General features: G+C 41.0%; 1 protein-coding gene across 1 annotated transcript in view; it reads right to left on the reverse strand.

The window, feature by feature from the left end:
• Positions 1-15755, reverse strand: part of F5 (coagulation factor V (proaccelerin, labile factor)) — a 35706-nt gene extending 19951 nt beyond the window's left edge. The window contains exons 1-9 of the mRNA XM_010147031.1: positions 15492-15755; positions 12384-12475; positions 10477-10599; positions 9033-9245; positions 5636-5779; positions 4474-4695; positions 3540-3705; positions 1698-1875; positions 562-664 (exon numbers count right to left, since the gene is read on the reverse strand). Coding sequence (XP_010145333.1) covers positions 562-664; positions 1698-1875; positions 3540-3705; positions 4474-4695; positions 5636-5779; positions 9033-9245; positions 10477-10599; positions 12384-12475; positions 15492-15652 — 1402 coding nt within the window. The 5' untranslated portion in view covers positions 15653-15755. The remainder of the gene's footprint in view (positions 1-561; positions 665-1697; positions 1876-3539; positions 3706-4473; positions 4696-5635; positions 5780-9032; positions 9246-10476; positions 10600-12383; positions 12476-15491) is intronic.
• Between the last annotated feature and the right edge of the window lie 6810 nt (positions 15756-22565).

Consider the following 22565-nt stretch of genomic DNA (forward strand, 5'->3'; position numbering starts at 1 on the left):
TTTTTCTCTAAAATGCATTCCAGTACCTGAAGAAAGCTCTGGGGGGACTTTTTACAAGGGCCTGTAGTGACAGGACAAGGGGTAACAGGTTTAAATTGGAAGTGGGGAGATTTAGGTTAGCTATCAGGAAGAAGTTCTTCCCGGAGAGGGTGGTAAGGCACTGGAACAAGTTGTCCAGAGAAGCTGTGGATGCCCCATCCCTGGAAGTCTTCAAGGCCAGGCTGGATGAGGCTTGGAGCAACCTGGTCTAGTAGAGGGTGTCCCTGCCCATGGCAGGGGGGTTGGAACTAGATGCTCTTTAAGGTCTCCTCCAACCCAAACCATTCCATGATTCTATGAAATCAAACAAGAACAAAAAACTCAGGCACCAGAAAAGGGTATTTGTCTGTGCTCTGCAGCTAATACCTTGGTTTCTCTATTAAGTAACACAACAGGTCAGCAGAGGCAGAGCATTGGAAATGAGGTCTCCCAATCCTGCACATTCCGTGTCCCAGCATCTCCTTTAAAGCAAGGAAACCCTCCACAAAAGCTAATTAAAATGGTAATTAGCAAATTTCTTACCTGTGGGATCCAGAGGATAATCAGCTCCTTCTGCATTCTTTGAAAGTGTCACTCCATGGAAGTAAATGCTGTAGGGTCGACTGGCCTTATTTTTGAATACAACCTATATTGGTAGACAAATAAACAAAAAAATTAAATGTAGTATTCAGCAAATCCTTGTCTGAATACATAACATCTTCAGCTACAGTAGAATTTGCCTGGTTTCAGCCCTGGGAGTGCTGGAAAGACAAAGGGATGTCTCGAATATTGTCTGATAATATGAACCCACAGTCTAAATGCTGCTGACACCCTGCTGCAGGGCTTTGTAGAGCCCATTGAGTGAAGTTCAGCTTCTTACATCTGGTCTCCGGAAAATCTAAAAAGAACACTTGCTCTTCCAGCTACTAGGCACACACTACCTCAGGGAATATGAGGTTATTGACTAAAGTTCTTAAGAACCTTCAGTATGGGAGAAAACAAATCTAAACAGATTTAAAAACAAATGTTGTCCCAGATTCCAAGAGCCAAAGGCGATATAGGAGGAAAAAGCAAAAGGTCCTGCCTATTCTTGATGAAACCAGAAAAAGAGAAGTGCTAAACTCAGAGTCACAGAGTCATGGTGGCAATTAAAGGCCATGAAACTTTACGATGCATCATTAATGACAGAAGGGCAAGTGGATGTGCCAGCAGCACAAGCATGTAATGCAAATGCTCTGTAGTTCCATTTCATAGTTCCACAAAAGAACATTTAACTATGAAAAGTGAGTACCAGTGTCTACAACAGGCAGAAAAAAAACCAACATAAGGAATGAGGGACTTAGGAAGTCTGGCCTGACATCCAGATTGCCCCAGAGGTCCACCTGGATCCAGCTTTTTTCCATTTTGGACCAGTATATAAATACATTTTACATAGAGTGTGAATAATGGGGGGTTTCCTGTTGTAAAATAAAGAACAATCATGGAAACTATAAAGGGAATGCCAAAAAAATTAAACCAAATGCTGTCACTTGGGACTGTACCGTTTAACATGGCCAATACTTATAAGAGTAGGCATATTTTTTGACAAAAATCCCAAATAAAACCAGTTCTTTTGTATCTCTGCCCAACAGAAAATTATGCTATAGTATTAAAAAAAAGTCTGAATTTATGTTACTTACTTTGACTTTGTCATTCAGTTGAGCTCTGATAATAGGACCCAAGATTCCAGTTTCCTTGGGACGAGGATTTTCCAGACGTTTAGTGAAGCTGGCATCAGTATATTGCCGAAAAATAGCCTTCTTATACTTTTTACCTATGAGATTTGAGAAGTTGTCCAAGTGCTGCGATTTATAGTGTCTTAAAAATAAAGGAAGAGACAAACAATCAATGAAACTTGAATAGTGAGACCTATTCAAATACAGATGTAGTACCTGAGCAACTGGTAGAGACCCCACAGCTTGGAAAAAAAAAAAACCCAAACCCTAAACTAACATAATGCTCTTTACCCCAAATTCTAACCTGAATTAGGTTAGAAGAAGCTTGGAACATTATTTGTGCTTTGGTATTACATACAACCAATTAGTATCAGAGTTTACATCTACTAAGATAGCAGAAATCACTGTTCTCCTTTTACAAAGGCGTAGTTGAGCACAGAAAAAAATAAACCATTTGCTTACAGTAACAGAGACTCCAGGAGAGACAGGAACAGATAATCTTAATCCCATTCAAGAACCATACAGTAAATAGGTTTAAAAACGTTGGAGTTGTTAATGCTGAGAGCAAAACTAGGATATATACTGGGGAGTGACATGTATGTCCTGGTCACTTTCTGTTCAAAAAAGGTTACTGAACAGAGATAAACACTGTAATTTTGAACAAAGGAGGAAAAAACAGAGCAATGAGGCAGTTAAGTAATGCCATGTAACTAGAATAGAAAGAGATCAAAGTTTGCTCCATGCAGACCAAGAACAAGTAAGAAGGGAAGCAAATCATACCAAAGAAGGAGGAATACTTAAAGAGTTAGGTGAACACTATATTCTAAGGAGGTACATGAAACTATAACTCCATACAGGGTGAGGAATTTGTCTTCTTCTGCTTAAATCCTTAAAGGTTCTTAGGCAAATCAGCTGGTAAAGTCACCAGTACTCTAGCAGTGGGGAACTGACAGGTTGCAAGTTTAACCTTGCAGTGCACTGCCAGCACGTGTATCATGGCCTCATGTATGTTACAAAATTCCTTCTATTTACCCTAAGTTGAACAAAACAGCCCAGTATGTTCACTTATTGTGACTTTTACTACATCTGCATTGGTGCCACGCAAAGGTCATTTATAGAGACTTCTGCTATTCCCTAAATGCTTCATTGTACTGAACTTCTAAAAACTTTTAATCCCTCCGTCCCTTTCTCTTCCTCTTCAGGATGGTTTATTTCAGCAGAATTCACGTCAAAAAGCAATTCAGAAAATAGGCTTGTATGCTACTTAGGGCATTTCCTAAATCATCTTCATATTTTGGGCTCCCTGTTAGAGGCAAAAGGTGGTTTGGGCTCCTCAGCAAAGAAAGTCATTGACACGTTGGTGAGAGTCCAGCGGAGGGCCTCCACGGTGATGAGGGAGCTAGAGCACGTGACACAAGCAAAACCTTGGCTTATTCAGTCGTGCAAAGACACAGCTAAGGGAGCATCTTGTTTTTATCTTCAACTATCAAATGGGAGATTAGAGAGAAAACAGAACCAGACTCTTCTCAGAGCTGCACAGTGAAGAGATGAGACACGATGGACACAAGGTGCAGCATGAGAAAGTCTGATTAGATGTAAGGAAAAAAATTTTCACTATGAGGTTGCAAAGGCACCCAGAGAAGGGGACGAGTCTGTACCCTTGCAGACACTGAAAACTCAACCAGATAAGGCCCTGTGCAACCGGATCCAACTTTGCTGTTGGATCCCCAGAGGTCCTCCTCAACCCAAATTATTCTGTGATTTCATGTTAGCATTCCATATTATGTTGACAAAGTATTACTTTACCTATCAAGGTTCTCTGGAATATTTGGGGCATAATCCCAAGTAACTTCTTCTGCAGCAATGAAATACTCCCAGGTTTTGACCATAAGACGTTCTTTATAGGAGAGATGACTCTTCTTCACCTCTTTGTCCCCACAGTCTCTTACAGTGAGGTAACCGTGCAGTCCAGCTAATTGAGAAGGAACAGTACCATAGTGATTTTCCATTTTATGAACCCTTACCACTTCAACTTCATTTCTCATTTCTTTAGCTCAGGCTGCCAGCAAGCGTTTGTTCATCTGACTGCCATCTTTTCAAGCTTGAAAAGGCTGCATGCATGTAGACTACATATAGGCTGGGAGCTTCCCAAGAAGCCCATGTTAATCGAATGGAATGCAGAAGCTCTCTCAACTAGCCCTCTTGGAAAATACCAGATGAACAGACAGCAAGCTATTTTGCACCCCCTCTCCCCTCCCTTTTTTTTTTTTTTTCCAAAACATGCTTTTCAGGTCTTGTAACAGACATTTCTCTCACTCTTTAAAACAGAACTCTGATCACTGCTGAAAGGGAGATACCCACTTTCAAACGATGAACAGCAAATATTTTCATCAGTGACCCTTAGCTGAAGGTGCTCAGTTTCTCAGGAAAACAGGTGGTTCCTCATTCATTTACAATGGTGTTTATCTGAACAGTTCACAGAGACTTAGACACTGGAGTACTGATACACTGCTGCTCTGTGATCTGCACACAGCAGTAAAGCTGCAGGTAAGAATGCTTTTTAGCTCATCCTGCACTCCTCATTCCAAGAGGATGCCCTGTTCTCCAGTGGTTTCTCAGTGAAGCAACAACCATCTGAAACACAGTAACTCTTATTACAGTACCACTGCAAAACAGTAGAAGCCATTTGGGTCATAGAGAAGGACAACTACGGTTGACAAATCAATAGATGTTTCCTTGCCTTGCAGGTGCTTTTGGACAAGAGAAGATATCAGCCACCTTCCTTCCTCTGTCACTGTCATGTTGACTGTGGCTGATGCTCCCCCCACTAGGTTAACAGTAGAAACTCGGCGATGTCTTTGCTCCATGGACTGGCCATTGATATGAATGGAGAAAATTTCTGGCTTGGAACTCATTCCTATCAAATGCCAGCTAATGTTGTCATATGCACAAGCTTCTAGATCTGAAAGAGAAACAAGAGTAGGGTTCAGAGTACAGACAAATCATGCAAGTTCTCAGTGCACTCTAGGGTTGAAGTGAATCTTTGCTCAAAACGTTTAAAAAAAAAAAGTTACTCTGACTCCTGTGATTAGCGTTTGCAGCAAGAGGAACTTTCAGAAGCTTGTAAATGGAACTGATAACAAATTCCTGTACGTCGGTAGAAGATAGGTGGTTAAATCTTACATGCAAGTGACAACCTGACTTCGAGTGAGCTGGGGAAGAAGGAAGAAAACCAGTAGCCTCTTCTGGAAAGCTGACCTATCCTTGTTTGGGGGCGGGGCGGGACGGGAAGAAAAAAGAAAGAAAAAGGCAAGGATCCAAGTTAAAGAATGAGGTTGTATCTAGTGACAGTAACTAGCCTACCCAATATTTGTTTAAAACACCCCACTTACGACAGTCTTTTGTATTTGTTCAATGGACAGAGTTATGAAAGTAGTTCCTTAGGAGAACAAGGGGAAAATGCTAGCAACAGATTAACCCAATTACCACCTCCCTAGTCTTCCCTCTTAATTGTCTAATTTAATGGTAACTGACTTTCCACTTCCAGGAAGTTCTTCACCTAGTATAATCTGTATGCTGTAAAACCAGCAGTTCACTCAACCACATCACTCTCTCCCCATAAGCTAAGTAAAAAAAAAGAGGGATATCTTATTTTTTTTGAAGTTAGTAATCTGTTATTCAAGCAGAACTCTTCTTAGAAATAATCTTGTTCTTATCAGCAATATGGCATGACTTCCTTCCAGCAGCACAGTTTCTCTTCTGGAATTTAGATGCTCAGAGATGTTCTAAAAAAGGCTGTAACCAATTCCTCCCCCTTCCTTCTCTCTCGCATAAAAAGCAAACAAAAGTAACATTCAGTCTTCATCAGCATTAATTTCATTTCACATTAGCCTGAACAGTACCTGGTAACGTTCCATCAGTATAGCCATTAATTGTGTACTTAAGCGATGCTGATCTTTGCCAACTCTTGTTTTCATCAAACACACCAAACATCAGTACATACTCCTTGTTAAAAAGTTTCTGTGACCCATCCTCATTTAGGCTTCCTATGAAGAAGAAACAACAGGTCTTAATTTGAAGCAGAAGTAAAGCAGATTGATGTAGTGCCATTAATGTGTATTTAATGAGCTTGCTTCATGTGTTAGCATGTACTGGCTGAGCCTGAGCAAAACAAGACCTTCAGAATGCTCATAAAGTGACTTTATTTCTAAAAGTACTTTTGGGTTGGGTAACCAAAGTTTAATATCCCAGGGGAGATTAAACAACCTGCAATGAATTGTCTCAGCCCATTCTGGCCATGGGTTGTAGAAATTGCTGTAATGGAGTGCCAGACAGCCTTCTGTCCACAGACGCTGGCCTCTCTTTCGAGGCTGTGAGGCAAGAAGAAGGATGGCAGAGTCACCTGCAGTGTGAGCACTGCCTTTTCAAGCACTACACCGAAGTCATCAGCTCCCTTAAAAAGCATAAAACTGACCACTCGGCAAACGACCTTTACACAGAGAACAGCTTGATAAATGCTGCTGGACTGGATCGGTTATAAGAAACCATCTAGTTGAGTTCATGATACAGACGTGATTTCTATCAACAAGTAGAATTCATTCTGGACAGGTCACACAGAACTGGTGTGATTTTACTGATTCTTTCTGTAGATTGCTCACATCAAAAACTTCCATTTGTTACTTTCAATAGATATTCAGGCCTAAAACAGATGTCCCTCTGGATTGCAGGAACTGAAATTTGGCAGCTTGCTGAGTATTCCACTTCATAAGAGACACTGGCAGTGGAAGCAGTTATCTTTAATGTAATCTTTTTTATTTATGAGAGGCTACAAAGTCCTGTTTTCCTGCACAAAAGAAGTTTCAGATCAACAGAGGAATTTAACTGCTTGTCATGCAAAGAACATTCAGTGCTTTAACTCAAAAGTCCACTTTTTATAACCTCCCCAGGTTATACCACCTATGCTGCTCTTGATGTGTCAGACTGCGGCGGGTTGACCCCAGCCAGCAGCCAAGCACACACAAGTTTTCCTGCACAAAAGAAGTTTCAGATCGACAGAGGAATTTAACTGCTTGTCACGCAAAGAACATTCAGTGCTTTAACTCAAAAGTCCACTTTTTATAACCCCCAGCCAGCAGCCAAGCACACACACGGCCACTTCAGTGCTGCCCCACTCCCGGGAGGACAGGGGAGAGAACAAGAACAAAAGCGAGAAGACTTGTGGGTCATTAAAGATGGTTGAGCAGGTGAAGGAAAGAGGGAGGAAAAAACCCTCCCAAAATACAAAGGAAACCACTCATCATCTCCCACAAGCAGGTCAATGCCCAGACAGTCTCTTGGGAACAGCCACACGGCCACTTCAGTGCTGCCCCACTCCCGGGAGGACAGGGGAGAGAACAAGAACAAAAGCGAGAAGACTTGTGGGTCATTAAAGATGGTTGAGCAGGTGAAGGAAAGAGGGAGGAAAAAACCCTCCCAAAATACAAAGGAAACCACTCATCATCTCCCACAAGCAGGTCAATGCCCAGACAGTCTCTTGGGAACAGCCACCTTGGAAGTCAACAGCCCTCATTCTCCCCACACTGAGCAGAAAAAAGAGAAAGGGTTGACACTGTGCAAGCACTGCTCAGCAACAGCTAAAATGTGGGTGGATTATCAACACCATTCAGCCACAAACCCAAAACACGGCACTGTATGAGCTGCTGTGAAGAAGTTTAACTCCATACCAGCCCAACCAAATACACAGGCATGTTGCACACCTGCCAGGCACAGTGCCCACAGAAACCCGGTTCAGATATGTTACAAATGTGAATAGTTAGCCATTGGTCTTTGCCTTAGCTAGAAAGATACTCCAATTGTCTTGAAGGTAGTAGTCAAACCAATAACCTCAAACTCATATCTAACTCAAGCCCACCAAGGGTGGTGAGGCACTGGAACAGGTTGCCCAGAGAAGCTGTGGATGCCCCATCCCTGGATGTCTTCAAGGCCAGGCTGGATGAGGCTTTGAGCAACCTGGTCTAGTGGAAGGTGTCCCTGCCCATGGCAGGGGGGTTGGAACTGGATGATCTTTAAGGTCCCTTCCAACCTAAACCATTCGAGGATTCTATGAAAGTCCTAGATAATACTAAAAGCACTAATTCTCAAAAAACTTCAGGAGGAACATAATTATTACAAATGCTACCCCTTTGAGGTGATATGATTATGTGTGTTCTGCAGTTAAATGGATATCTATCAGTGAGAAAAGTGTCCTTGTACAACCCACACCGAACCAATTTTATGTTTACTTTCAGGAAAGCTTCACGGTCCAAGTCCCTGCAGTCTATACAAAACATTTGACTCAAACCACAGGAAAAAACAAGCTAAGTAACTCACAGGACTTTCACTAAAAGAAGGATATATAACTTGGAAAAACTTGGGATTTAAGGGAACAGAAAGTAGTTTAAGTAGCTTACACAGTGGTACGCTGTTTCAAACTTCCCTCAAATGAGTGGCACGTACCTAGAAGTTACAAGTCCTACAAGACACCAGTTCATATTAGAGGAGATGGAGTTCAATAACACAAACTGCTTCACAGGACTTTCACTAAAAGAAGGATATATAACTTGGAAAAACTTGGGATTTAAGGGAACAGAAAGTAGTTTAAGTAGCTTACACAGTGGTACGCTGTTTCAAACTTCCCTCAAATGAGTGGCACGTACCTAGAAGTTACAAGTCCTACAAGACACCAGTTCATATTAGAGGAGATGGAGTTCAATAACACAAACTGCTAAAATCTCAATTCCCTGATCACATGCAAAGAAATTCGAATAGTTATTATCTGTTCAAATTTGGCCATATTTTCAAATTACTAGGAAAAGACACACTGGTCTGCAATTTCAAACCCCTGTTACAGAAGAGAGAGTGCTACAGCCTCTTGATCAGACAGCCTTTAAAAGGCATGGCTGATACAATTATTTCCTGCCTTATTCTCTGGAATGGCCAAAACATTTTGAATGATGCTTTAAAAATATTTTTTCTAAGGCAGAAAATCCGAGGTCATATATTCAGCAATTAAGCAACAGAAAATGCAAACAGTACAGGCCAATAGTGCTCTCCACTCATCCTATAATTATAGGATGGATCTACATGAAAGTTGGCATTTAAAAACTTTAACAACTAAAAGGAAGATGTTAAAACCCATTTACACTGCATGTAAAGATGTGAAAAGGAAAATCATGTGTCTTCCACCATTATCATACAACCTTAACTGCACTAAGAAGTTAAACTGTATTACCTTATAGTAGCCTTAAAGCATTTCATTACCTTGCTTACAGATAAGCAGCGGTCCAATCAGACCAGAGTTAAAATCCACTGCCATGTTCTCATGAGAATAATATGCATAAGTAAGACAAGGAAGGTCAGCTCCTCTTGGACCAATTTCTTCTGTTATATCCCACACATACGTGTAGACCTGGCCCGGAAATACAGCATCATCTTGTTTTTCTGCAGACGATGTTTTGTCATCATACCGGGAGCCTGCCAAGAAAAGAGTCAGTAGGATGGTGTGAAGACAAAAGAGCAATTAAAGCATGTGGAATGTCCTCCTACAATCAATTCAAAAAGCTTGGTTTCTTTCTTGCCTATATGATATTTCAGCTTTAAAAGACAACTCAGGATTCCACTCACGCTGTGGAGGGTAGCTATTCCACCATCCTGTTTCTTACAGATTAAAGATTTCCTAGAACTGTCCTCACTGCCAAAAGGTGGGGCTCTTCATCACTCTGACTAGGGTTAGGATGGCATGAAGCCTCAGCCTTTGCTCACTGAGGCTCTGTGGAGGAATGCCCCCCACTTTGTCAACATCCTAAATGTCTCTCAGAAAGCCATTGCGCAGGCTAGCATTGCCTTTCTGCCTGAGACCTTTGTGCACTGCATATCCCGACGGCAGTAATGGCTCATGTCCATGCCTACCATACCCAAGAGATCTGCAGTCTGACAAGGGGAGCCAGAGAATCAAAATCCTCGGTGAAAGAGGCACATTAATAAGACAGTCAAACTGAACTGCCTATCGCTTCCATTAACATGTTCTGTGCAACAACATGAGATGGGGTTGCAAAACTCTTCTTGAGCTGACACAACAAACACAGCCTTGAATAAACTTGTAAGCTACAGGTCAGAGCTCTGGCTCAGCAGTCAGGGCAGGGCAATCAAACTCACTCTGTGCGAGTGCAGACATTTAACTGCCAATGTGGTCACAGTTTATGATCTCTTTTTGCTAGTCTCATGAGGGTTCCAGGAGCAAAACACCACAAAGCTGAGCATGAAGTGCTGAGTATCAAAACAACAGGATCAGCAATGTCAGCTGCCTTTACCAATAATGCCTTGATGTACGCTATCACAAGGGATTTGGAAAAGTCTTGTTAAGACCTGTATTTAAGGGTTTACATGTCCTGAAACAGAATATTTTGCAGTTACACGGAGTTTGAACCAGATGACCTCCAGAGGTGCCTTCCAACCTCAACCTCTCTGATTCTATGAAACAGCATTAGCACACATGTCAGCAGACTGTACGTGTCAGGTGTCACTCATATTCCCTAGTGTTACACTGATGAACAAGAAAGGAGGTAACAAGGGGTGTGAAGTTTTAATCCAGGATCAACAGATAATTGTGTTACACATATCCTCAAACATTGGTCTGGGCTCCTCTCTATTTCATGCAGTGGTCTGCAAGTAAATGAACAAAACACACAGTTTGAATAGTCCTTACCTTCTGCATTTTTGCTGTAAACTATGCCTTGGGGATGAATACTGACTGGCTTGTCAGCCATATTCTTAAGGTGAACTACTAACGTATCTCCCACTTCAGCACGCAGAGTTGGTCCCAGGAGTCCTGAAGTTATTCAAGATAGAGAGGAAAATGTGAGCAAAACAGTATGTTTAGTGAAACAAAGAGTTCTCTCCTCCCCTTAGGGAACATCAGCTCTCAAAGTATAAGCTGCAAAATTAATACAGGCAGAGAATGTAATACCACTGCGATGAAGATTTGCCTGTAAAAAGGCATGCGAGGATCTAAACCAGGTGGCTCAGTCAGGAATGTTATAAACTGCTATCTGGCAACTAGCACTTAAAAAAAACCCAAAACCAAAAACACACAGGAAAATGGTAGATTTAGGGGGAAAAAAAAAGTTATTTCCAGATACAGAAGATGTATCAAAAGGTTCATGTTGAGGTTCATTGGGAATTTCTAGGAACCCTTCACATACAATTTAATTAAACAGTTTTAGGACTGCAGATATGTTATAGTTTAAGAGTTTAGAGAAAGGCATTAAAGCACATTTCTTTGAGTAGCCCTCAAATGCCAGAAGTCACGGAACAAAAAAGATCTTTCAATCCCAAAATGTTGTCTAAAGAAATAATCAGTTCCATGTTGCAAATTTCTTGATGCATTGCCTGTAAAAGGCTTCAAGAGGTCCTAGGGCCTAGAGCACAAGTCCTGTGAGGGGCAGCTGAGGGAGCTGGGGTTGTTTAGCCTGAGGAAAAAAAAGGAGGCTCAGGGCAGACCTTATCCGTCTCTACAACGACCTGAAAGGAGGTTGCAGAGGTGGGGGTTGGTCTGTTCTTCCAGGTAACAAGCGACAGGGCAAGAGGAAAAGGCCGAAAGTTGCACCAGGGGAAGTTCAGATTGGGCATTAGGAAAAAGTTGTTCACTTGAAAGGGTGGAACGTGCTGTCCAGGGAGGTGGTTGAGTCACCATCCCTGAAGGTGTTTGAGAGACATGTGGATGAGGCTCTTAGGGACATGGTTTAGCTGTGGTATTAGCAGTGTTAGGTTAAAAGTTGGACTACATGATCGTAAAGGTCTTTTCCAACTTAAAAGATTCTATGATTCTAAGAGGGGGCTGTATCCCTACTCCCCGTGTTTCAAAAATAAACAAGGGAAGAAACCTGCTAGGACAACCGCTGCCTTGTTAGCCTCCTTCCCTGCAATCTATTTTGTACATTTCTTTCTCTGAAAGAATCAAAACACACAGGAGACAAACAAAACTGGAAGGAACTGGACTTATCAGGGCAACTTGTTAACAATTTCATATCGCCAACCTCACACACACTTACTTTGAATTCTAAATCTGAACATCTAACATCTGCAGTTACTTTACCCATTAATATGAAGTGCAGACAGACTACATAAGTACCAGAACTCAAGCACCATACTTAAGGCACGGTGTAAGCACAAGAACTTGCCTCTATCCAAAGCAGCATCTTCAAGAAGTACCAGATGCAAAGGCAAAGGACATGTTTCACACCCAACCTCAATTTTTCTTTTCCTTTCCACTAATCTATCAGAAACTTACTTAGCCTTAGGCTCCTTCCATGTGAATTTATAGTGTCACCACTGTGACTGTGCCATGCAAGTCTAAATGTGTATGGGAATCACATGCTGAAAACAAAGGGAACAACTTTGTACCATGAAATTAATTTGCAGGTAGCACTGAGCCCCAGCCTCTGAAAAATCCAACCTCTCTATGGGCTTTGAAAGCCTAGTGCACTGTAGAGTCCTCACCCTCTGTGCCTATTTGGCGTATGTGCAAAACAACAGACACAAATACAAGCTTGCTTAGCTTCTAACTGGCTTTGTAACAAGCAAAAATGCTCAGAACATTTCCTTCCTGTTTACCTGCAAATACATCTGCTGGCTTTTCTTTTTTAAAATCCTCTTCATATTCTCTGTAAGCGATTTTCTTAAACACAGTATCTGAATGCTCCAATCTGTAACCAGAAGAGTTACACAAAAAATTAAAAGGACAAACATTCCCAGAGATGCCATTGCTGTTTAACAGATACCTCAGAAAATGAATCCTGCAATTACATTTAACCTCTTTACATTTTGCTGTAGGCAAGGCACACAGTCCAACTCTTTGTATCCAGTGTCTTCCCCTCTTCCTCTTACTCTATTAAATCTGTGAAGTTCCTGAGCTAGGCTACTTCATATCAGACATTCAATTACAACACCTAACATAGTTTACCCCTGATTTTGCTGATGGTTTCTATAGGTCCTTTTGATTCTGCAACGAAGATGTCCGTTGTGTTTATTTAAGACACAGAGGAAAATGTCTTGACCATGCTTAACCTAGAAAGCATCATCTGACAAAACACAGTGAAAGAAACCTCAACTTCTCTTTACTCAGCTCCATGCCTAACTTCAAGACTCAGCACAAGGATTCAACAACAGCGTTAACAGCAAGCTCCTGCAGCAGTAATGACCTTGGAGGCAAGCACAAAACCGTTCCCTGACAACAATAAAGGATCTCACAGCAAGTCAGAAAATTGCTTTCGCAGAAACACCGCAAGTGACCTTAGTCTTGTCACGTAAATGGTTCAGGTACCCAGTACAATGCACAATGTTTTCTTAGAAAATACCTAGACAAGCAGAAGGAAACCAGCACGCACTTCCGGAATGGAAATAATGATGACGAGAGGGCTGGAGGGATAATAGCCTGTATTGAATTTTACATTTATTGGTTGATTTCTTATAGGATATATGATGACTGGATCCAAGGGTAATCCCGCTTGCCTTTTTTGTACTGCCCTTTCAGGCACATTTGGCAGTGGCTGCGCAAGCACAGAGAGCCTGGGCAGTGACAGCACAGCGAGCTCGCTTCAGTGGCATCCAGGGTCCATATGGGGGAGGGAGATGTCTTTTTGTAGAGACCTTTTGCAAACCCCTCTGTGACACTCACTCGCAGCAGGAGAGAGAGGCAGAAGCAGTTCATCTTTCAATTAGTTCCCCTCTCTTTAAAGTCACTGATAAAATTTGGTTTCACCCTTTAAGGAGAAGGACCCGACCCGTAACCGTCATTACAAGTGCTGCCCTGCTGTGGCAATGTTCAATAGAACACGCACAGAAGACTAGGGAGCGGAAGAGGAAGTTATCAACGCCAATTGTATAGCTAGGGGGAACAAAGTACATAGCTTACCAACACTTCAGAAGTCTCAGACCACGCAAGCAGGTCTTAGTTACATAACTTTCAGGAATGGCAGCAGCAACACTGCATGCACAGATAACACATTTTCACTTCGCTCTGAGGTGTTTTATAAATAATGCTTGTACAGGGTAACAAATCTCTATGAAGATAAGAAAACTGACACTCAGAGTGTCCTTTTCTAGCATGTATGATTGGAAAACTAAGGAAATAGTTCAGGGACAACCCATAACTCTCTTTGGTTATTTAGAACCTAAAGCAGCAAAGTATCAGATTCTTACACTGTATTTATTTAGACATTCAGCTTCTACTGAAATCAGAGTAAACACACCCAAATGCCCTTGGGAGCCAAGCCATGGGCTCTTCCTTAGTATCTCTGTGTTTGGTTGTTGTTTTTTTCTTTTCCTTTTTTGTTTCCCAAGACCCATTTGGGATGTGATTTGCTCCAAATACTCATGTGAGATATCTCAATAGGCACTGTGTTTGAAAAACTCCTAGCTAATCACAGAGTAATTCAACTGAGGCACTCTCGTGTGTCTCTGCTGCATGAAAACTGTCTATTCACAATGTGACATCTAACGACACAGCAGTTGATGCTTATATTGATGCATCCAGTGCAGATGAGAATGAAGTTCTAACTACTAAATTCACATGCCCGAGTCAACCCTTAAATGGCATTTGGCTTCATATTCCTACATTTAAATCATGTTTTCCTCTGTCTCGCCAGTTTGACATCAGGCTTATACCAAGTTGTATTAAACTTCCTATAGGAGCTTTAGAATTCATAGAAACTTTGTTTTAATTAAGTCTTGGAAAAATGAGTTATAAAGTCTAAATCTGAACTAGAAATGTCCTTTCCAAAACATCCAGAAATGCAATACACTTAAAAAAAAAATCACAAACTAAACAAAAATAAAGAAAACAAGCCCTCCACCAATATAAAAAATGCAGTAGTATCCAAATACAACCTTCAATGTAGGAAGACAGTAATTTGTACCATTTCATGCCACTTCACGAACAAATAAAAGCTGTGTATAATGACTACAGTGAGCACAGCATAGGAGTGAAGCCTAATTTAAACAGAATTCTAAATTATGTCCAAGTTTTGTGATCTGTAGCATTGCACTCACAGTGCTTATAATCCTAAGGATAGTAGTGATAATACAAATAAAATATTCTATATGGTTGATTGGCATTTAGGCTGCCATTCTGCAATACTATCTGGAAAAAAAAAAAAAGAAATAAGTATTTCCACTTAATGAAGTATAAGAACGCATGATCCTACAACATTTACTCAGCAGAACTCAGGATGAGCATTTCACAGAAACTACTGAACAACTCAGAAACAACATAGCTAGTTCCAAAGTTCATCAGGCTCTGATTTAAGTGCAAGTGACAGTATCCAAATCGGAACATATTTATTCCCCTTCAGCAAATTCTAAAGTCTGAAAGTTTTTGAACTCCTACTAAACCACGTTTCAATTTAACATCAAACCCCAAACAACAAACATCAACCCACACAGATGATTATAAAAGCAAGCCTGGAACATATTTAACAGAAGTGTCCTGAAAACATAAAAATAATTCTATTCTCTAATGAAGTAAATAAAAAGGAGCTTTTAATACTTCACTGGCTCCAGTTCAGGTCACGCTGTTTAAAGTCACACAAGTTCCTCTGAAGTCAACAGATCAGGCTCTAAAGTCCTCCTGGACTCTACAATCCCACAGGAGATGGGAGATGTAAAACACTTTCAGTCATGAGAGAGGACTAGCTTCATCCTTTTTATCGTGCACTCTGTTACCTGGACTTCTCCTCAGATTCCGGTTTGTAGGTCCAGCTAGTGATCTGAGCAGCAATATAGTGCTCCCTGACCTTCACAGCTCCCACCACATGCTTCTCTGAGTCCGGCCACCACGAACCAAGAAGAAGCAAGAGAAAGAGAGGCGCGCAGTGGAGCGTCATGGTACAGATGCCTGTTGATGCTGCTGTGGAAGACAAGGCAGAAACCGCTGCTTTTATTTCTGCTGCTGCTTCTAACTTCCCCTCAGAAATGAAATAATTGTGATGCAAGAGGGTAACAGCATTTGCTACGCTCAGGTCATTGCTCTTCACCTCCTCCTCCCTTTACTGACAGGGATCCAATAGAGATAAAAAACTGTTTAAACTACCTTCCTTCCCCTCCTCCACAATCTTCAGTGAGAGACAGGCACCAAGGAGAAACAGCTTCAGCCCCACTACAGACTGCAGTTGGGTCGTTGCCTAGTGAAGCAGCAGGGTATCAGAGGCAGAAAACAATTACTTAGATCACTTACAATTACAGGATGTTTGACTTGCATGGTTAGGAAGAAGGGGGGCATATTTAGTATCTTCCCAGAAAACAGAAACCCAGCACAGGTCTGGCACTGATGGAAATTTCCCAGTTAGATGCTAACTTCTCCTAAGAAATCATTCCCAGTTAGAAAGCAAAACGTTGGGGATTAGGTGAAGGGAGAAGTGGAGGCAGGGCTAAATCTAGTTCAGATCACCACGTGCTGCACACTCACAATAGTTAGTCAGTATTCTTTTCAAATGTGTTGCCAGCTTCAGTTTGGTTCCCGCTACACTCTCAGGTACCTCAGGTAATGGGTAACGACCAGGCTTCTCCGTGGCAGCTAACAGGTCAGTCTGAAGACTTGCCTGTAGTTAGAATCCTTCTAATCTGGTCTTGATAAGGATCTGCTCACATTTATCTACAGAGAAACGCTTAGGAAAATACCTTTTGATAAGCTAATTGCCAATGTCAACTATATCACCAAAAATATTTCCCTGCTCTTGCCAGTGCTGAGAATTTGTCAAAACAACATAAAATTGTTGAGCATGTTTCCTATACACTGGGCTTACTGGAAAAGGAAAAAATTCCTACCTATTTTTTTTGTGGATAGATCACATTTTGTTAATAATGTTTTGCCAATGTTTTCATGACAAAAAAAAAAACCCTAAACCCCCAAATCAAAACAACTCCACTCCAGATCCAGACAAAAATAGGGACAACATTTTCTCAGGCTGTTTCAAAAGAAAACCTGATCAATTCCAGGTTTGATATATGGCTCAACAGCAGAATGGTCTAACTGGCAGCTTGGTTCATTCTATCCAAACTACACGGTACCATATGGCCTTAGAAGTGATAGAGAAGAAGGTTGGGAAAAAACCTGCTGAAGACCAGTAGCTGAATGACCCTACCAGACCTAAAACCAGTCGTGATCACTTGGATCACAGCATAAGGTTTACAGGCACCATGGAAGAGTTTCAAGGCAGCATACTGAATTTACGCATCTGCATGGACTTAATCCCCGTTTCCGTGAGCCCCTTTGACACGTATATTATGTGTGAAATGGGTTCAAAACCCAGAATCCAGCAACAATCCAGTTGGACCAGGACGTGTGCACTGATACTGAAGATAAAATCTTAAACACAGTCCACTGGTATTTCAGTACTAATTAATTATTGTTTTGATTAAACAACTCACCATCATCCTTAGTAAACTAAGTATTTCAATACTAATTAATTATTGTTTTGAACTCACCATCATCCTTAGTAAACTACATCAATATTTTTTAAGTAAAAAGTCACAGTATTTGTATGATTTCTACTCAGATTCCAATCTCGTCTCTGGCTCAGGATCTATTTCAATACTGGTGCTTAGGAGTTTAAAAGTCGGTGTGAAAATGCCTATAATTTGGATTTTATGAAAGAAATCTCTGGGCAGATGGACAATTCCTTCCTTTGATCCAGAACTGATGAGAGGCAGCTGGTGCTGAAGTGCCTGGCACATTCTCTTAAACCTAAACCATCTTCACCTTTAAGTTAGCTTGTCTCGCTCCCAGGTCTTCAACATTCCTACAGAAACACATAGAAAATACCACACACCTCCATCAGAACAGAAACTGATTCATGTTTGAGTACAATCTCTACCCATTGGGCTTTACAACACTGTTCCTAAAGCTCCTTCCCATACAGGGATCTGAAAACCTTTTTGAATTCTTATGTGACTGGCTGAGGAGATGAAACTAAAATACACTTTAAACAAGTCCTCCTGTGATTCTGTTCAATGAGCTAAGGTTTTCACTGAATCTTTCAAAGAACCAATTTTCCATTTTAGGTGAGTTTCTAATACTTTTCTCTGTAATAAAATGCTAAAATATTGCAGGCTAAAAATGAATACCCTGAATATTGGCTTATAAGCCCTTGCTTTGTGACTGTGAGCCGGAAACATCAAAGCTGGTATCAGATAGTTATTTATCTTTTATCCCTGCTGATGAATTTGGGGGCTGCATTTTTGAAATTTCTCAGCCAATGAATCATGCAGTACCAATCAAATGGTAAAAGGACTCAAAATGCATTACATCAGTGAAATTACTTATATCATTATTAATAATCCAAAGATTTGTTCCCTTCCACCTGACCACTGATTTCTAGCATCTGCAACTACATCCTCTGTCTGACACTGTGAAAGTCTAATACATACATGTATTCTTTAGTTAGCATTGGTTGCCTGCAAGCTATTACTGTTAGTCACCTAAGAAGTGTCTACAGAATGTATCCTTCATGCTGAAGTCTTCCAAGACAATGCAACTTTATTGTCTACGTACGTTTTTAGCCACGATCTTAGCTTCTTCTACTTCACAACACCGCACGTACTGCAAACTTCATGTTTTATCCTCATTCTTTACTCACATGTTCAAATTTAATTTATATCCAGTCACCAGCAATATCAAAAGATCCTGTGGGTAAAAGCCATTCATGGAGAAGTGGGGGTCTAGTCCATACTGGCAAGACAATCCCTGCAGCACAACGAGCAGTGTTATTCCCAAAACAAAGCAGTACCTTTGGGAGGCACTGATACTGAGGTGCCAAATGAACAAAGCAGGGAACGAGAAGCATAAGCAGTACTTTGACACTAAAAGCTGCTCTGCATCCTCTAACTGGAGAAGATTTCTGTCTGTTCTGACACCCAGTAATTACAGTGAGTATTCTAGTTATGCTACATATGAAAACATACTAAGAGTGTACTCATAGTACTGCTTTAAGGCTGACGTTTAAAACTAACTGGCATTGCCAATTTTTTACCCAGAACAGCCTAGGCTATTGTCTGAGCAATCAAGAACAGGTAAATCTTCAAATAAGCTATAAAGGGGTGATTTGTAATGTTCTGTGAATTACAGATTAGGACCCACAACAAAGTTGGTTCTAATAAATCACAAACACTATCCCAAATGCTAGCAGGCAGCCATATCCCAATGGCTGCTATCAGTAATAACAACTGCATATAGTGACTGAGGGAGGTAGCATAAAGAAGCTGTAAAACTACTATGGAATTGGTTGCTGACAATGCCCTAACATGGATCCCCCCCTCTCTCATTCAAACACACAAATCGATGTGCAACGGTCCAGCAAACGTACTTTGTTTAGTGCAGGGTGAAAGGATTTCATGGGCAAACAAGGAGTTAATTATTGCTCAGCAGTGAACACGTAGTCCTGAATGTAGGTAAAAGACAGAGGGGGCACTTACCAAATCTGCCAGGCACACCTCAGAACAGAAGCCATCTTCACTTCTCCAAGGCGGCGCTAGAGCCAAGAAAGGTTAATCTGTGAAAGAGCTCATTTTAGAAATTCACAGTCGATGCACTAGGTTGAAAAACCACATGAGCAGACAAAAAGAAAAGGTGGCAGAGAAACTCGGGCTTTCAGACAACTCAGAAGGAATACATACAGGCTTTTCGTTTGAGCTGCCATCAGCTGTAAGAACCCGTTCTGCCCAACTGTTCACGGAAGGCAGGTCGTGCAGCTTGTGTGCTCACACACTCCAAGGCAGTAAGCATGTAGAACAGCATCTCAGCGTGGTCCAGTGCCAAAGGCCTCAGAAGATACATAATCACAGTGATTTAAAGCTAAATACGTTCACGCGTTCTAAACCTGTACTGTTCCCTGGGAGAAAAGCAAGTGCCTTTGATTAGAGCTGAGTGTTTCTCTGGCCAACGTGTTTGCCAAAACCAATGATTTAGCAGGACCCAACACTGTTTGCACAGAAACGCTGAATACAATAAACAGTTTCAAAGAAATAAGTGTATTTTCTAAATACTGTAAAATCTAATTTCAGTACTTTAACCGATTTGTCTAAGACCCCTGGCTTTTGGTGTGAAAATTCTCCATTTTAAGGAACAAGAAGAGAGAAGGATACCGTAGGTTCCTCTCTTCAAAAACTGCATTAATAACGGCCAACTCAAAACTTTGGACTGACCCAAAATAAGCTTCCCCCACCCCCGCAGGGGAATTTTGCTCCTACTCCAAACTATGTTTGTGTTCTCTGTGTTCCAGTTTGTCTCCTGTACTAAGAAATTTCCTTATTTGCCCAGGCTTACAACTGATAGGCCGCATGGGACCAACTGCCCTCACGCTAAGTCAGCCGAGGAGCGTATTTGACTTGGCTTTCTTTCTGCAGAGAGTAACAGTGGTAAGCATACCAGCGCCCACAACACGACGTTAACCAGGCGGTACGGGATTGCAAGTTTGCAACTAGGAAGGCTTGTAGCTTTTTGTCATAAATCCTTGCTGGAACTGAAAGTGGATTATCAAAAGAGGGAGCCTCTTAAGAAATAACTGTAAACATACCTACTTCCAACAACAGGTATGATACTTTGAATGAATCAACAGTTTTTTCCATCTGGTTGCATTTTCTACATCTAATTGCAAGAACAATTCTTGCACCTACTAGCAGATAAGGTTATTTTCCAGCAGGAAAGCAGACAGGTATGTTTCAGGAAGAAATATGAATTCTGGTAGTTTCTGGCTTGACTAAATTACACCTGTCCTTATGGACTTTACAAGTCCCTGGCAAATCCATGGCATTCCAGTTCTCTAGCAACGGATCGGGGTGTTTGTTAGCAAGATGGTTAAACAAACTCCACTTTCCCACACCTAAAAATGCAGCCACAGAAGGACAAAGTCGAAATTGCCCTCATTCTGTAACACGGTTTCCACCCTTCATCATTGACTTTTAAAAGACTAAACACGGAAGTGCACTTTCCACGTATTGCTGGGGAATTACTGCTTTGATTTTTAGTTCTACGTTTATTTTTTATTGGAAGCAAGTCTTTTTTTGTATTTTCAAAGTATTTGATATCCACATTGATATCTAGTCAAGCAGAGCAGCACATATTAGTCACCACGCACTGGGTTTGGTGATACTAGGCATTTCTGTGCTACAAATGCCATAAGACATTAAATATCACGGTGCTGATGGAAGCCATGGGCAAGTTCTCTTCAGTTCTGCTGCTACTCTGTTTTTCTGTTACAGTCAGAAAAAGAAAAGTTTTCATCAGTTTATACTTAAATCATGCCACTTACTGCTGTCAACAGCCTGACAAAAGAAGAATGTGTCATTTGTTCATTCAACATATATTGGAAACCAGTGAAAGACCAGTTGACTTGATACGTTGTCAAGGAGGAAGATAGACACCTTCTAGGGAGAAGGATGTTTCAAAAGATTCTGACAGAGCAACGTAAAAAAATATACATTACTGCTGGCTATTTTAAGCTGTACTCCCTCTCTGCTCCCCTCCCAAAGCCCCTTTTTTGCTGGGTGGAGGACAGCTACTTCCTTTGTTACCAAAACCCCCAAAACATCTTTGAAATTAGTCTGATAGGGAAAATCCTATGGCATGACTCAGTGGGTGTGGTTAAGTTTTAACAGGTTTCAGCAAGCATTACTCTTCACTGATGCAGACATTGCTTAAGATATTGTCCAAGAAAGAGGAAGTGAAGATGGATATCAAAACAGGAAAGCCAATTTATGCACAGTACACAGAACTTGACTGCAGGCTCTCGTGTAAGTAACAGCATGGTACGGAGGACAGCCAGGATGGGGACCAGTTGTGCCAAGACAGGGACCAACCTTCCTACCCAAGATTAAATTCAGTCAGTTGCATTCTGCAAGGTAATCTGAAGTTGGGTGTCTGCAAGTTAGATGTTTGAGAGACAAAGACACCCAACTTCAGATTATCTTGCAGAATGCAAGTTAGATGTTTGAGAGACAAAGATGCTGTCCAGAAAGCTAAACAGAGTTTAAGTGAACCATATATATATATAAAATTGTTCCTTTCCTCCCATTTTCCATAACATACATTCTACAGGGCAGCAAGCAGCTGCTAAAGCCTGGATACGTCTGCAGTATTTGCATTCATAAACAACGCCATGTCTATCTACCCCAAAAAGGAAACCATGCTATTATACTGCCAGTTAGTGTAGTTGAGGCAGACAAGCGATCAAGATCGAACCTTCCTCTACCATAGCAATCCTCTCCATTTACCCCCAAGCTGTAAAGTCTTACTGACAAAATTACAAGATGAACAGACTACATACAAATATTCCTCCTTTGTCTTCAAAAGAATTTCATCTCAAAACACTAGTCTTGCTCAAGTGTAAATCTAAATCAACTTTCAAAGATTGGTTACTTACAGCTCTTCTAGTTTAAGATGTAATCAAACATTCCTAACAAGAAGATCACTTATATTCTTTCAGCTTTCAAAAACCTCCTCTAGCTAGAAGAATCCTAACCATTTGTAACTAGGCAAAACCCAAACACATAGCTCTCAGGTAAATTTAAATGGGAGGGAGGAAAAAAAAAAAATTCACATTTTCAGGAATCAGCAATGAAGCCAAAGCATTAGGTTTCTAATAGGAAAGTAGATTTTAGTTTCCAATATAGACAAAAATAGTCTTGTGTTGAAAGGAAGTTGAAGGAATTATGGAGAACAAAATCCCACCTCTTAGTGCAGTGTCTGTATAGGAATGAAAGTGATGTATTTATATTACACACAAAGATTTTTATTAAAAAGGC

This window comes from Eurypyga helias, unplaced genomic scaffold, assembly GCF_000690775.1.
Source record: "Eurypyga helias isolate BGI_N326 unplaced genomic scaffold, ASM69077v1 scaffold1130, whole genome shotgun sequence".
Classification (NCBI taxonomy): Eukaryota; Metazoa; Chordata; class Aves; order Eurypygiformes; family Eurypygidae; genus Eurypyga; species Eurypyga helias.